General features: G+C 33.9%; 2 protein-coding genes across 2 annotated transcripts; one reads left to right on the top strand and one right to left on the bottom strand.

Moving 5' to 3' along the window:
* Positions 1-2,636: 2,636 nt before the first annotated feature.
* LOC107844747 (glucosidase 2 subunit beta) lies at positions 2,637-9,587 on the top strand. The gene is made up of 5 exons (XM_016689098.2): positions 2,637-2,763; positions 3,183-3,296; positions 8,019-8,114; positions 8,748-8,927; positions 9,014-9,587. The coding sequence occupies exons 1-5, from the start codon at positions 2,673-2,675 to the stop codon at positions 9,115-9,117; spliced, it is 585 nt and encodes a 194-aa protein (XP_016544584.1). The 5' UTR covers positions 2,637-2,672; the 3' UTR covers positions 9,118-9,587.
* Positions 9,588-10,680: 1,093 nt separating this feature from the next.
* On the bottom strand, positions 10,681-14,314 carry LOC124888112 (probable dolichyl-diphosphooligosaccharide--protein glycosyltransferase subunit 3B). Its single transcript, XM_047398464.1, has one exon. The coding sequence runs from the start codon at positions 12,318-12,320 to the stop codon at positions 11,313-11,315; it is 1,008 nt and encodes a 335-aa protein (XP_047254420.1). The 5' UTR covers positions 12,321-14,314; the 3' UTR covers positions 10,681-11,312.
* Between the last annotated feature and the right edge of the window lie 2,447 nt (positions 14,315-16,761).

Here is a 16,761-nt window from a genome sequence, read left to right as displayed (position 1 = left end):
GGAGGAAGTTCTCTAAATTTTTTGTTAATTTCTTATTTTTATGCTATTGCAGCTTGCTTGTTTCTTTGTAAATTTCTTCACCAATGTTCACAGAGTTATGATTGTTTTCTTTAATTTATTCATTGCAGTACTACTAATTAACTCATCATTGTGTATTTTTGATATGCTTGTTAGCATGATAGTATGTGTAACAGGAACAAGAAAGGTTTAAGTAAGAGCAGAGAGATCATTCTTCTGAACCCAATACTTCAAAGGACTTAAAAGCAACATTTTTGAAATTGCATCTCGTCAATGGTAAATGCTTACATGCATTCAGTGTTTACTACCAGGGCTGGCTCGGCCATAAAGTTACTAAAGCAATGGCTTGAGGCCCCATTTTAAAAAATATTTTTATTAACTGACAACAGAATACATGTATAGCGCACAAAATGCACATAAGATGCATGTAAATCGCACAAGATGCACGCACATCGCACAAGATGCACTTTTATTGAATATACTTGAAACCTGATTAAAATTTGGCTTTAGGCCACCAAATTCATTCAGCCGACTCTGTGTATTAGTAACCAAACATTGTACATGTGTGCTGAGCTTTATTCATACCAACTAAAATGCTATCAACATACTATTTTTTTAAAAAAAATTTACTACAGAATTAATTAGCTCCTCATCAACAATCAAATGAACTCTGTGGTCAGTTCTGTACCGCTTAGTGCGCTGACAGTAGGAACGGGGGATTAGTCTCACTGCTGCCGGCTGTGGGGATACCTTGAGAAAAAAAATTTATATATTATTAGTATATAATATTTATAACGCCAAGTATTAAAAAAAGAGTAAATTTGACCATTAGTTGTAGGAAAAAGATTAAAATTATCCTTCTATTTGAAAAAATTGGCTAAATATATCCTTCATCATACTTTGGGGTTAAATTTAACCCTCTATTTTTTCCTAAATATACCTCTATTTTTTCCTAAATATACCCTTCATCATATCTTGAGTCAAATTTACCCTCAACGTCGTATATGAAGTTAAATTTACCTTTGTTGTTAAGAAACTTTTCACATGTACCCCTTCCCTTAATAGAAAAAGCTCAAATCGATGTTAAATGACTCATTTTAAAAAAATAAAACACACCCTAATATAATTTGTCCGATCTGACCCGAGCCACAAAAAAGACACAAATAAATATATCCCCTTAGTTTTGTTGGTCAAATTTTTCCAACGAGATTAAGTCACTGGATATTTATCAGTGCATAGCTCTTGGAAATGAATCTGCATTAGTGCAAACACAAAGAAATATACTCCTCTCTCAGTTCATGGATATGCATTATAGTGCAAAACTCATGAAAAATGACATTTGACGGTGAAATGCAGCAGATTAAGCCCACTAGATATTTCTACCTATATGTCAATTGTGACATCTCTTCATTCTTATGTCTTTATATACAATTTGGATCTAAAATAAAAAGTTCATTATGTCATTCACTCAGAAAACTTATTTATTGATTTTAGAATTCAAATGCACATAAAATTGCATATCTAATTTTGAAATTTGAACATAATTGAACAGATGCAGAGTTTGTAATAGACAATTTTCTTAGTTTCATGCTTTTGCGATATCTCATTTCATTTTATTTTTTGTTCATTTGTAAACAACCTACCAGCGCTGAACGTTGAAAGAAAAGTGTATCTGTTCGTTGGAAAAATTCGACCAACAGAATTAATGGAGGGGTAGTGTTTTTTTGTGGGTTGAATCGAGCGGATTAGATTAGTGTGTATTTTATTTTTTAAAAATGAGTCATTTAATATTGATTTGACTTTTCTATTAAAGAAATAACACACGTGAAAAGTTTCTTAACAATGAGAGTAGATATGACCCTAAAATATGACGGATAAAATTTGACTCCAAAACATGACAGATGATATATTGAGCCAATTTTTTAAAGTAAATGGATAAATTTGACATCAGAATATGTCAATGAGGTTAAATTCGACTTAAAGTATGAAAAAGTGTATATTTATTCAATTTTCAAAAGTTGAGACGTAAATTTGAGTCTTTGCATCATTAATCACAAAATGTACCAAAAAATCTATATAATGCCGATTGTAAATTTATCTTTTATTTTTACCAAATCAAGTAAACATAATTTTTCATTTTTCATGTTTCACCCTGCATATTACTTACTTATTTTTCAAATCTTAATACCAATAAATATTACGTGCTTGTTAATAAGGGTAATATGGTAAATGAATAAAGGGGAGTATGTTTCCCATGTCATGCCATCTATTACTTTCTTCGTCTCATATTACTCGATATATTTGTTGAAAAAAAATATCTTAAAGTAGTTATCAAGAGATAATTGAATATCTTTTTTCAATTTTACCCAATAATTTAATATAAGAAATTAACTCCAAAAGATAATGACAATATTTAAGGTGAATTTAATAGAATCACGTTAGTCAATTTGAACCAATTATTAATTTCTTCTTAAGAGTTAAGCAAAACGAAAACATGCCAAGTAATATAAGACGAAGCGAGTATTAAACACTAAAAGTTTTAAAATTATACATGAGTCCCTCAATTTTTATCAAACTCCAAAGCACAAACTAGTCACTAAAGTCTTAATATTAAACACAACAGTCCCTCAGCTTTTTTTTTTTTCAAACCCCAAATGAAGACAACTCTTCTCCTTCTTAGCTACTATTGCTTCTTCCATGTCTCTAATTCCTCTACTGAGTTGCCTATTGGAATCCATCCTTTGGGTAATTAATTTAGCGGCGGATCTAGAAATTTTACTTTAATCTATTTCAAAAACAAAAAATATAGTGCTCAGTATTTAGTAGCCGTTTGGCCATAAGTATTTTTTCACTTTTTTTCGAAAAATAATTTCACTTTAGTGAAAAAAGTGAAAACACAGTATTTGGCCATGAAAAGTTTAAATATAATTTGGAATTGTCACAATATTTCAAAATTTTTAATTTATATTTATGTCCAAACACAAATTCAAATACAACTTCAATTACAACTCAAAAAAATTATGTTTTGCACGAAAGCTGGTCCTGACATAGACACCATAGTTATATATAAATAAAAACAGAAAAACTTTATCATGTTTAATTTCTTTATAAATTTTTTCTGTAACAATATGAATTATTATTATTTTTTGTTAATGATTTTGCAGATGAGAAGTACTATGCTTCAGAGGTGATTAAATGCAAAGATGGGTCTAATTCTTTTACTAAAGATAGGCTTAATGATGATTTTTGTGATTGTGTAGATGGAACTGATGAGCCTGGTAACTATTTTTTCTTATATTGAACTTGCTTAAATAACATTTTTATATTTTGCTTTGTTTGTTTATTTTATGTACTTTAATGAGTCAGTTAGTAATATTAGTAGTCGTAGTATTGCTCATGTAGTTTTTTGTACTTTAATTATGAGTTAATGGTCAAAAACAAGCCTAATGTATTCTGTTTTTTCGATTTTCCTAGCTGAACTATCACGTGTTACGTGTATGAGTTTACTAGTAGTCGTAGTGTTGCTCATGTAGTTTGTTGTACTTCGATTATGAGTTAATGGTCAAAAACACACCTAAAATATCTTTTTTTTTTTTTTTTTTCATATCTGAACTATCACGTGTATGAGTTTACTAGTAGTCATAGTATTGTTCATGTAGTTTCTTGTACTTTGATTATGAGTTAATGGTCAAAAACAACTCAAATTTAATAAGCAACGAAATTTTACAAAATAGTTACTTCCGTTTTATTTACATAATAATAAAATGCATATAATAACATGTGATGCACCGCGCTCCCAGTTAGCTGAGGTGTGGCCTCCATTGTTGTAACTCCCTCTTTGTGCTTCGTTTCAAACTTGCTTTCTTTTAGTTGCCTCTTGAGATCTTCTATGTCGCCCGAGTTTGAGTTAATGGTCAAAAACACACCTAAAGTATCCTGATTTTTCGATTTTCATAGCTGAACTATCACGTGTATGAGTTTACTAGTAGTCATAGTATTGCTCATGTAGTTCTAGTACTTCGATTATGGGCTAATGATCAAAAACACACCTAAGGTATCCTGGTTTACGATTTTGATAGTTGAACTATCACGTGTATGAGCTTACTAGTAGTTGTAGTATTGCTCATGTAGTTTCTCGTACTTCGATTATGGGTTAATGGTCAAAAACATACCTAAAGTATCCTGGTTTTTCGATTTTCATCGTTGAACTATCACGTATCTACATATACTAGTAGTCGTAGTATTGCTCATATAGTTTCTTGTACTTCGATTATGAGTTAAATGGTCAAAGACACACCTAAAGTATCCAGGTTTTTCGATTTTCATAGCTGAACTATCACGTGTAATGAGTTTATTAGTAGTCGTAGTAGTGCTTATGTAGTTTCTTGTACTTTGATTATGAGTTAATGGTCAAAAACAAGCCTAAAGTATCCTGGTTTTTCGATTTTCATAGCGGAACTATCACATGTATGAGTTTACAAGTAGTCGTAGTATTGCTCATGTAGTTACTCATACTTTGATTATGAGTTAATGGTCAAAGACACGCCTAAAGTATCCTGTTTTTTCAATTTTCATAGCTGAACTATCACGTGTATGAGTTTACTAGTAGTCGTAGTATTGCTCATGTAGTTTCTCATACGTTGATTATGAGTTAAATGGTCAAAGACGCACCTAAAGTATCCAGATTTTTCGATTTTCATAGCTAAACTATTGCGTGTATGAGTTTACTAGTAGTCGTAGAATTGTTCATGTAGTTTCTTATACTTTGATTATGAGTTAATGGTCAAAAACAAGCCCAAAGTATCCTGTTTTTTTTATTTTCATAGCTGAACTATCACGTGTTACGTGTATGAGTTTACTAGTAGTCGTAATATTGCGCACATAGTTTCTTATACTTCGATTACGAGTTAATGGTAAAAAACACACCTAAAGTATCCTGTTTTTTTTTTTTCATGAGCTATCACGTGTATGAGTTTACTGGTAGTCGTAGTATTGTTCATGTAGTTTCTTGTACTTTGATTAAGAGTTAATGGTCAAAGACACGCCTAAAGTATCCTTTTTTATTTTTTTGGTTTTCATAGTTAAACTATCACGTGTATGAGTTTACTAGTAGTCGTAGTATTGCTCATGTAGTTTCTTGTACTTCGATTATGAGTTAGTGTTCAAAAACAAGCCTAAAGTATTTTGGTTTTTCGATTTTAATAGCTGAACTATCACGTGTATGAGTGTCATACATGAACTCTCACCAACTACTAAACACATCTCTTAGCTATACTTTTTTTCTCACACCTATGTGTACGATGGTGATATTTCTGGTAGGAAAAATGAACAATTGATAGTTGAGGGGTGCTTTGATAAATAGTTGGTGGGAGTTTAGCTTGTAAACTTACACATCTATAGAATATAGTAGTTCAAGTATCAAATTTGAAAAAACTTGATACTTTAGGTGTGCTTTTGACTCTTCATTCTTTGATTTCAGTATGCTTTGTTATGCTTTCACTTTTGTTACTACTTTTTGGACTGTTTTTGTTCTTGATCCGAGGATATATAGGAAACAATCTTTCTATCTCTGAGGTAGGGCTAAGGTATAAGTACACTCTAGTAGTCGTAGGGGTAAGGTATAAGTACACTCTAGTAGTCGTAGGGCTAAGGTATAAGGTATTACTAGTCATAATATTGCTCATGTAGTTTCTTGTACTAGTTGGTGCGAGTTTATCTTGGAAACTTACACACCTATAGTAGTTCAGGTTTGAAACTCGGATAAGGTATTAGTTGTAGTCATAGTATTGCTCACGTAGTTTCTTGTACTTTGATTATGAGTTAATGGTCAAAAACAAGCCTAAGTATCCTGTTTTTTCGATTTTCATAGCTAAACTATCACGTGTATGAGTTTCTTACCTGAACTCTCGCCAACTATTTATCTAAACACATCTCAGCCGTACGTTTTTTTCTCATTTCCTACGTGAATGATGGTGATATTTCAGGTAGGAAAAATGAACAATTGATAGTTGAGGTGTGGTTTGATAAATAGTTGGTGCGAGTTTATCTTGGAAACTTACACACCTATAGTAATTCAGGTATGAAACTCGGAAAAACGTGGTACTTTAGGTGTGCTTTTGACTCGATTTCAGTATGCTTTGTTATGTTTCACTTCCGTTACTACATTTTGGACTGTTTTTTTCTTGATATGAGGATCTATAGGAAACAATCTTTCGACTTGGTGTGTTAGTTATTGTTGTAATGTGCTCTGGTGACTTGAAATCTGTTTCTTGGAATAAACATGTGGAGGTATTTTTTAATGTGTTACAGCAAGACTCAGTCCCAGAGCTTGAATTCAGTTTAGTTTGTTTATCTTAGGTTTGTGATGCGACTATTTGCTACTGTCTATTTGTGTATGATATATTGGTATTGTTCATTGTATAAGCATTAGGGTTTTTGTTAGAAATTATGTGCAGGCGTTTGAATGTTCAACAACAACAACATACCCAGTGTATTCCCACAAAGTGGGATCTAGGGAGGGTAAAGTGTACGCAGTCCATACCACTACCTCAGACAGAGAGGTGTTTGAATGTTATTGGATTTAAATCCATAACAAGACACAAGTTGGACTATATCTTAAAGTCAAGCTAATTTATTTGGAATAATATAATTGCATTGATTATTCGAGTCCAATATAATTAAGGGGGATTTTTTTCAATGAAGTAGGATGATTTTTTGTTTGCAAGTGTTATCTGGCACCACATCAGAGCTAACAATTATTTCAAAGTAGATGAAAGGGGTTTAGTTCCTTTACCAGCTGTACTACCACATCCTTCAAATTTGAAGGATTTAAAAAGACAACTTAGTGAATTGCAATGGATCATTGAGGCTTGCCTTCTATGTGATAGAAGAATTAGACTTCTGCCGATCTTGCGGTTGAGAATGGTGAACTTTGGCTGATGCTGGGTATCACTGCACTTTGAACATTTCAAAATGATCTCGATTTTCCCTACAAAGTGTCAAGGCTTGCTTATCGAGCTGACCACCAATGAGTCATTAATGGACTGCCTCCCAGGATGTGGTGGGATCGTAACTTGTGAAGAACTACCAAGGCAGATGCAGAACTCCCAAAGCTATACCAATTCCTGTAGTGTCCCGTCATATAGATGTCAAACAAGACTACAAAGTACTCCTTGACAAAAAATAAAACTGCTGGGGGAATTTTTGGAGAACTTGCCTATGCCGGTATAAACTATGTTTGTTGATGGACGCCAAAGTTTGCGAAAGGCCGCACAAGCCGTTCGCATTGAGATCATGTGTATATAAAGAAGAAAATCGGCATCATTATGTGGCCATTTTTGGATCCCAGCAGCCTCCATGAATGACGTGGCCTGGTCATCTGCTAAGTGGAATCTTGAATCCACATGTGGACCTAAGAACCTTTGTGTTTTCCGTGCTATGTCATCCCAGCCTTTATTGTAACTGCCTTCTGGATTGATGACTGAAGCCTCCGTGTCTCCTAGTATAGTCTTTATTCTCACGAAACGTTCATAGCTGTTGAAATTTTGTACTGCCCTGAAAATATAACTTAGGGAAAGATAGGATTTTCATCGGAAAAGTGTTTGCCAGAGAGGACAGGTGAGAAGAGAGAGAAAGGGGTTCATTTCCCAAGAGAGAGCTAAAATTGTTGTTCTGCGCACTCGAGGAATTCTCAAATATATCTGGCAGATATAAGATATTATTATTTGGCGCGGCTTAAGGAAAGAGATCTCCATTATTGATTCCGATCTGTTAGCTTAGATTAGCCCCACTAGGTATGATGGGTGAAACTGCTTTGAACAGTTCGACACACCCTATTAGTATAGTTTTGTGTTTCACGTTATTCATTCTTTGCTCTTGTGCTTGTATATTTTCTGTTTCTCTTTAACATCTCTTTTGATGGTTTTGCAGTTTTTAAATCTATATGACATTGGCATATATTTGAGTTCTCCTGTTAATAAAATCATTCGCTCTTTTTATAGGAACGGCTGCCTGTCCAGCTGGAAAATTTTATTGCAGGAATGTGGGCAGTACGCCTAAATTTCTGTTCTCTTCTCGTGTGAATGATGATATTTGTGGTAAGCAACTTCTGGTTAAGCTATATGTTTATTAGAAACAATTTTATCTGTGGCTTATTTGTTGCTATGATACACAAATCATTTATGTGTACATAGTGAATTGGGGTATATGCAAGTATCAGGGATGAGTTAGTTGAGTTTGTTTTGCTAATTTTACGTGTATCTGAATAATCTTCACGAAACACCGACACCCATTCAACGCAAAGACGTTGAGGCAATTAAAGGATCCGTGTATCATGAATTTGTTGTTGCATAAAAATCACTTCTGTTTTAATTCTGTTTTAAGGGTAAATTATTCTGATCCATGAATCTGACATGCATATGTTTGTAAGCAGCATTTGTCATTTGCATTTCATTGAAGAACAAACCAGTATCTCCAATGTGGATATGCTTGAGGAACTATTCCTTCAGTCCTAGGTTATTACTTAAGCCTCGCTCATTCGCTTGAGGCAGAGTCTTCTAAGAATCTTTTAATCACCGTGACCACCTTATGCCTGAATATGTCTCTCTTGCTCCTTTCCTGTTGTATACATTTGTTTCCTTTTCGAGCATTGCAGTTCTTCATTTTTTAATCTCTATCTACCATTCTACCATGTGGTTGGGGTCTTGCTTTCTGATTTAAGATATTTTCAGATTGTTGTGACGGAAGTGATGAGTATGACAGTAATGTCAATTGCCCCAATACTTGCGTAATGGGCGGGGATTTTTCTTATCAAAGAAGAAGGTATCGGCCAAGAAGAAAACAACTCAATCGAATTGGTGGAAAAAGTGCTAATGGGGTCAATATGGATGACTCGGCTCAGAGACTGCAAGGTAATTCTATTTCCCCCCTTTTTCTTAAAACCTCTGACATGAACTGTGAACCATCTCATGTAGCAACTATTTGATGATCATTGCAGGTCTGAAGATACTGGTACTTGTACAGGTCGTCCTTATCATTATTTTTCTGGTCGTCAGAAAGTTATATCGCCGATCCAGGTCTAAAAGAAGACATTTGCGTTGAGAATTGATCCCAGAACTATTATTCCTCTGTCTTTCGTTGTCTCGCAAGTCGCAACCATGGTTATATGATCTGAAAGTTCGGAGTGCAGTTGTGCCCCAGTATTTTTCTGAAGGTCCAACTTGCTGATTGTTGACGTTCTTCTTATAATGATTCTTACATACATCTATCTGGAGACGGGATTGTGACAACTATTAAGTCCTGCACCAGTCCTCGAAATATCATGTTATAAAGTGCTCCTTTAAACTTTTGACTATCTCGGTTGATCAATTTGTCAAGTAAGTTGGATACTGCAGTGAATCGTTTCTCCTTCAAGCTTATTGCACTGGCCATGTATAGAAAATTAGTTTTGTATGCTACTTGTCTGCTCTGACAAATTTATCAATGGCATCATATAGTCCGAAATTGTATATCGCATTTTTAAAGATTTTCTGCAAATGCATATGTAGAACAAAAGGCTTGTAACTAGCAAATTGGAGCTTCCTGATTAATAACCTAAATGTGTATCGTGTTGATAAAGAAAGAAATACTCTGTCGAGGGAAATAATATAGTTCCATCGGAAACAACCTCTCTACTCTACAAAGGTAGGGGTAAGATCTGTATACACCCTACCGTTTCCAGACGCCACTTGTGGGACTACACTGGGTATGTTATTGTTGTTGCTGTAGGGAAATAATATTATCCGAGAACTGTTGATCTGCATGTTACTCATATGTTATGTATCACAGAGTACTGCTACCAGTTAACAAATGGTAATACAGAAGAAACAAGGTTGTTTGGTTTTATAATCCTTGGCAGAATTTTCTTTATTGTACCTCATGTTCATTTTACTAGTTTTTCCATCGTAAAATTCGTTTTATCTGTTCAGTAGATTCATTGAGTAGTTTAAGATTTTATTTGACAGAAATAGATACTCACCAATTATTTAGAGCTAATATTGATAACAAGGGGAGCTTCTTTCACATTAGTTGTTCTTCGAGATTCCTTATTAAGAGGATGTCTAGCTTTCATGACAATGACACACATTACTCTCATCAATGTTGTTACCTAAGTGGAAGAATATAGATTGAAATTCCCGGTTTGGACTGGTCTGTAAAAAGCATCGTCACTGAGTTGGTAAATACCCCAAGCATATCCGATATAGGGTAAGAAAGAGCAGAAAGTTCGAATGAGCATTTCTCATGATAAGAGAATACCCTCGTTGCTTGATATCTATAGCGTTTGAAATACAATTTTAGTTTAAATTTTGTGGACTAAGATTTTGTTTTGTGGTCAATCATGGTATGTGGTCGAATACTCATGTATATGTAACTCTTTGGCTGTGTATATAACATTAGGTTAGGCTGTTTACATCACACCTAGCCCGGCCCTTCCCTGGACCCCGCTAACGCGGGATGTTTTGTGCACTGAACTGCCCTTTTTTAGTTGATACTTGTTTTTGTTCATGAATTCTTGATGGTATGGCTGCTTGTTTGACTTCATCTTTCGTTTAGTTCGTGTTTGTATATGAATTCATAGAGGAGATATATTACTTGGATGAATGCAGGGAGACCATACTGCGGGCATGCAATTTTTTGTAAATGATTATCAATGTAGGCATATTTTTTATGTTAACTTAGAGATGATGGTCAAAAAAACCACCCGAAGTACTACTTTTTTGTGAATTTCATACCTAAGCGACCATGTGTTTGCGTTTCCTACCCGAACTATCACCAACTATTTTTCAAAACGGTTAGTGGTTCAGGTAAGAAACATGCAAAAGCTGATACTTCGGGTGTGTTTTTAACCGATCTCTCTTAATTATTATTGTTAATGACTTCCAATTTATTCCCCTAGTTGTGATTATACTGTTATGTATCCTGAGCCGGGGTCTATTAGAAACAGTCTCTCTACTCTCTCTACTGAGGAAGTGGTATGAACTGCGTACACTTTACCCTCCCCAGACCCCACTTTGCGGGAATACATTGGGTATGTTGTTGTTTCAATTTATTCCCTTAATTATCCGCTTGGAGTGTCATTTGGCACCATTTTTAAACCAGGAAAAAAGAGTGTGCACACCATGCATCAGCATATACTAGTCGAGGTGTTTTTTTGATAGACAGCTGATGATAGTTCAGGTACGAAACTCGCAAAAAAGTAATACTTCAGGTGTGCTTTTGATACAATTCTCTTACATAGTGTGCATCAGCCAAAGAGTTCACCCATATATATGACCAAACCCAAGTTTCCAGTAATACAGGTAAAATACCTTCTTTACAGCCCAGAATGAAACAAAGATTGCCAAAAACATCACCAACCTCTGGATATTCCTGTTCTTCTCATGGACAAGAACATGAGTGACAAAGGCCAACAACAACCGGAGAATCGTGTACAAGAACCCGATTGTAAACCCCTCAGCACCCAACTGCATCCCAGATCCGTCATAAAAGTAAACCAGTTTTCCTGGATCATCTGTATCCACCATAGCTATAGGTATCTTATTGATTATGTTGTACATTGTCCCTGAAACACTGAAGAAGTACACGAAAATCGACCCCACCATCCATGTGTTCTTATTATGCAGAAGGGTGTTTCCAGATATAATCTTTTTCAGTAGAAATAAACTCAAGATTAGCGCCAGCTCTATGATACTCATCTTCTGTTTCTTGGAAATAAAACCTGGCCGATGAATGGGACCGACAGTGTGTTTACTTTTGGCCTCCACGAATTCTGCCATCGATTCAGCATGCCTCGAGAAATCAGAGGACTCCATCTGAATCGAATCCCTTTCAAAATCAGTGGCAAAAGGGGATACTAGACATCCATGGGGAAGAGACTTGACACCAAATAGAGCAAAAGAAGCGCGTGATTCTTGAAACTCGATTTCAAAGAAGAACAACTTTTTGTTGTTAGCTGGATTGTTCGCGTGAAAAGAGGACGCGAGAATCAAGAACTCATTTTTGAGTGTAGGAAGTGAAATCTCTGAATCTGAATGTAGCTTCTGTGAATCAAAGAACACAAGGAGGGTGAATGGCCTAGGGACAGGTACCGATAGCATTCGTATAAGTAGTATGTTTGAAAGGTGAATAACACCGGTGGTAGATCGAGCACGAAGGATGGTTAATTCAGAAACCAAATCATCTGAGTTTAAGGAATGATTGATAGGTACAAGGAGTAAAAGAACAGTGATGCACAAAAAGGAATTTGTGTTGTAAGAGATAGCCATTGTAGTAATGTTTCTTCTGCATGTTCTATTTCATATATTGAAAACTTTTTGTCCATACTTTTGATTCCACATGGTGTGTTCCTAAGAATTTAATTCTGTTTCAGGATTACTATGTGAGATTCAGAGATTTCGTGTTCGAGCCCCGAGTATTGAATAACTTTTGTTAGGGAGTGATTTACCCTGAAGGGGAGCTTTGGAGTAACTAGTAAAATTGTTGTCATGTGATCAGGGAGGTCAGAGGTTCAAGCTTGGAAACAACCTCTGGCAGAAATGCGAGATCACGGGTTCAAGTCTTGGAAACAACCTCTGGCAAAAATGCAAGGTAAGGCTGCGTACAATACACCCTTGTGGTGGGGCCCTTCCTCGGACCCTGCGCATAGCGGGAGTTTTTGTGCATCGGACTGCTCTTTAGTGTTTTACCCTCTCACACTGCACGAATCCGGATTGATCTAGTTGAATATCTCAGCGAAAGCGAAAGAGGACTGAGAACCATAAGGCCAATGCCAAAACGCTAGCATAATCAGCTCCCACATACACTGTTGAAGTCGTTCCCTTTAGATGCGAATACCGGACATAGGATGGGACACAAAAAATATTGAATATGATCATCATAATCGAACTCCATAATATTTACTTACATTTACATATAACCAAAGCCTTTTTGGCAAAATGAATAGTATACAAAATTGCTATTTGGAGGCTGGAAAAATAGTTTATCAATGTGACTCACGTAATACGGTATGCATGAGCAAGCAAAATTGTACTATAAAGTTTCAACATCAACAACATACGCAGTATATTCAACCGAGTGGGGTCTGGGGAGGATAAGTGTACGCAGTCTATACCAGTATCTCAGAGTTGAGATAGAGAAGCTATTTTCGATAGACCCTCGGCTCAAAAGATAAAACAATCTAGAAAAGTAGTTTCCGATAGTACTATAAAGTTTGTACTACTGAAAATCATATGTAGCGAATTCATCCATGGGTTTATACGCGTGCATGCACATACACGCTATACCAAAACTAGTATAGATAGATTTAAATATACTTTTCGCGAAACTCATCTTCGCGTCTGTCTAAATTCTTGATCTGCCACTATCAAGATCACCTACATGATCTTCTATAGAACAAGACTGAGCTTGAAGTCTTTGAAATGATCTCTCCCTACTAAGAATAATAATACTTTTAAACGAACTCAATCTTGAACTTGTTCCATTCCCTACACCAGAAAGAAAAAATTAGCGACAGACAAATTCTGTAACTAAACACTAAAAATCCACATGTTAGTTTTTTAACTAATTAGCAATAGATTAATGACGAATTTTGTAACTTTTTGGGGTATTTTACCTGAAGACGAAGTCCCTTCAAGATTCACAGTTATACACAAGTTTCCACTTTCCATAGGTGGCGTTGATGGCGACATACGACCAACTCGGGCCATAGGCGAGGTTTCGCCTCGGCTCGACATACGGGGCATGTTGAGTGACAATCAAACCATTTGTCAATACACTCAACATGAAAACTATGCTTGCAATTAGGCAAAATCCTAACCAATTCACCATCTTCAATAGTACTCAAACAAATTGAACACTCAATAGTGTCTTGTTCACTTTTCTTGTAAAGAAATTTTGGTAGTGAAGTCATGATGAATGGGTCAAGACCTTGTTTAGGTGGCTCAACTTGTGACTCACTCATCATGTTTGAAATTCGAGGACTTCTAGTAGTGTAGGACGTTGCCTGGCCCTGAGCCTGGCGATGTCTGAAAAGACATTTAATGTACAAACGAATAATAGTAACGAGGAAAACAACCAGGGATATTGAAATTAAGGCATTGAACATAAATTTGGTATTGATATTATTTTTGATTTTTTGATGAACAAATGGAATATCATCTTCATCACCAACAAAACCCATGGATATAGTGTTTAATTTTTGAACAAAGTGATAAGAAGAATATTGGTTTAATTTTATGTTTCAAGACTTTGATTTTTTAGTATAACTACTGGGTTTTTATGTGTTTGGTAACGTCAGCTAAAGAAAAACGTGTTTTCATGGAAAATGGAAGGAAACAAACAATGAAATTGCATAAGCCCATATTTTCAAGGAAAGATACAATAAACATACATCTTAATTCTTATCATATCTACACAAATCTCCATCCTTACAAAGTAATTACAAAAATTTCAACTAATTATGTATCTTCGTTGGATGTATCGAAAGCTAATTATGTATCTCGACAGACTCAAAATCAAAAAAATGTATTGGGAGCTAATTATGTATCTTTACAAAGCAAAAAATGTATCTTGGTTGGATGTATTGAGGGTTAATTATGTATCTTGGCAGATCCAAAATCGAAATTTTCAGTAATTGTGTAAAATGTCGGAATGCTCTGTTCGTTCTATATTAGTTGTTCGCCTTACTATAACTAATTGTCCTAAATTATTTGTTAATTTGCAAAATGAAGATAGAATATATTTTTCTCATTAAAACAATTATTTGTGAACTTTCGAAATCTTCTTAAAGGATAAATTAGTAAACTTATCCTTTTTATTCATGATTTCTTCATGAACATGTAAAAATAAAAATGGACAACTAACATGAAATGGAAGAGAGTAATTTGCTTGGTTGGAATTTGGATTAAATTAATATGCACCTCCTTTAATTTGGAGCAATGCCTCTAAGTATTAAAAAAAATTAATATTATTTAATACAAATGATAAATTAACACTTCGCGTTTTAAATTAGCTTGATGTCTTATATGAGACTCATTTAATTTTTTTTCACAAGTATTTTTTATAGTAATTTTGTTATGTCACTTTCAATTAGTTGTTATAAGTCATTTAAGACATGTCTGCTTTGTTATTTTAATCATAATTTTACTATATCACCCCTAATTGATTTTTATGGTCATCTAAGCATTAAAAAATTAATAATTTTTCATAACAAAGATAAAATATACACAAAATGATATGTCAATATAAAATATTTAGTTGACTATTGAAATTATATTAGTGCCACAGAAATTACGATGGGACAGAAGAAGACATAAAGTAACATATAAGTATTATTTATTTAAAAATGAGAAGACACGTAAACTGAGACGGAGAGAGTATTAGTATCTTATTAAAAAATTATGCTAAAAGCATTATAAATCACATAATTAACAACTTAAAAAATATAAAATATTCGATTGACTCTCGAACTTATATCAGTTTCACTTAAATTGGAATAGAAGAAAAAGTATTATTAATCACAATAATTAAAAATTTATATTATTTTAATAATTGATTATCTAAATTATATTTATGCCACATAAATTGAGACAAAAAAATAATATACGTTGGGCTCGTGCTAGCACGGGCCCTTCGACGTCTAGTACATATATATAAGGTTAAATTATACAAATCCCATACTTAAGAAATTATATTACCCAATATCCCTTACTTTTTAAAAATTTACATAAAATCCCGATTTTCAGCTTTACTCTTAATACATATTAATAAAACCCCACATCCTATTTTTACTCCACCATTAACTCATTCAATCTATTTTTTTTTTCAAAGATTTCCTTTCTTAAAATCTTTCCCTAATTATCATCAATTAAATCTTCTTCCTTCATGATTTTTTCTACTCCTTTAACACATGCAACTATTTTTTTTTTTTCTAAAATTTTCTCTCCTAAAATCTCTCCCAATTTTTTTTTAAAAATCGATTGATACATATATAAATTTATTTAGTTCTTCATTCATGTTTATTCTTTCAATGGTGATTCATATGAATGATAAATATGATATCATTATATGAGTATTATGGTGATTCATACGATAGATACAGTTTGCATGATTTTAATGGGTGATGCATAATTTTTTTTAAAAAAATCGATTGATACATATATAAACTTATTTAGTTATTCATTCATGTTTATTCTTTCAATGGTGATTCATATGAATGATAAATATGATATCATTGTATGGGTATTATGGTGATTCATACTATGGATACAGTTTGTATGATTTTAATGGGTGATACATATAATATTAATGGCTGATACATATGGTATTATGGTGATTCATATGTTAGATACAATTATTTATTTCAATTATTGGGCGATTCATATGATATTAATAGGTAATACATATATGAGTATTATGGTGATTCATACGATGGATACAGTTTGTATGATTTTAATGGATGATACATATGATATTAATGGGTAATACATATGGTATTATGATGATTCATATGGTAGATATAATTATTTATTTCAATTATTGAGTGATACATATGGTATTGTGGTGATTCATATGGTAGATAGAATTATTTATTTCAATTATTGGGTGATTCATATGTTATTAATGTGTGATACATTTTGATCACAGTATCTAAAAACGGAGCAGCCATTTTCATCACCGGAGCTCGCTGCTTCGGTGAACCAGCCATTT

Source organism: Capsicum annuum, chromosome 10, assembly GCF_002878395.1.
Source record: "Capsicum annuum cultivar UCD-10X-F1 chromosome 10, UCD10Xv1.1, whole genome shotgun sequence".
Classification (NCBI taxonomy): domain Eukaryota; kingdom Viridiplantae; phylum Streptophyta; class Magnoliopsida; order Solanales; family Solanaceae; genus Capsicum; species Capsicum annuum.
This window is presented reverse-complemented; position numbering and strand designations above follow the sequence as displayed.

Bases quoted from the DNA above. Each gene is read 5' to 3' on its own strand.
- LOC107844747 (XM_016689098.2), top strand. From the start codon at position 2,673: ATGAAGACAACTCTTCTCCTTCTTAGCTACTATTGCTTCTTCCATGTC. The intron at 8,115-8,747 runs GTAAGCAACTTC...AGATATTTTCAG, and splicing joins TGTGAATGATGATATTTGTG to ATTGTTGTGACGGAAGTGAT. The intron at 8,928-9,013 runs GTAATTCTATTT...TGATCATTGCAG, and splicing joins CTCGGCTCAGAGACTGCAAG to GTCTGAAGATACTGGTACTT.
- LOC124888112 (XM_047398464.1), bottom strand. From the start codon at position 12,320: ATGGCTATCTCTTACAACACAAATTCCTTTTTGTGCATCACTGTTCTT.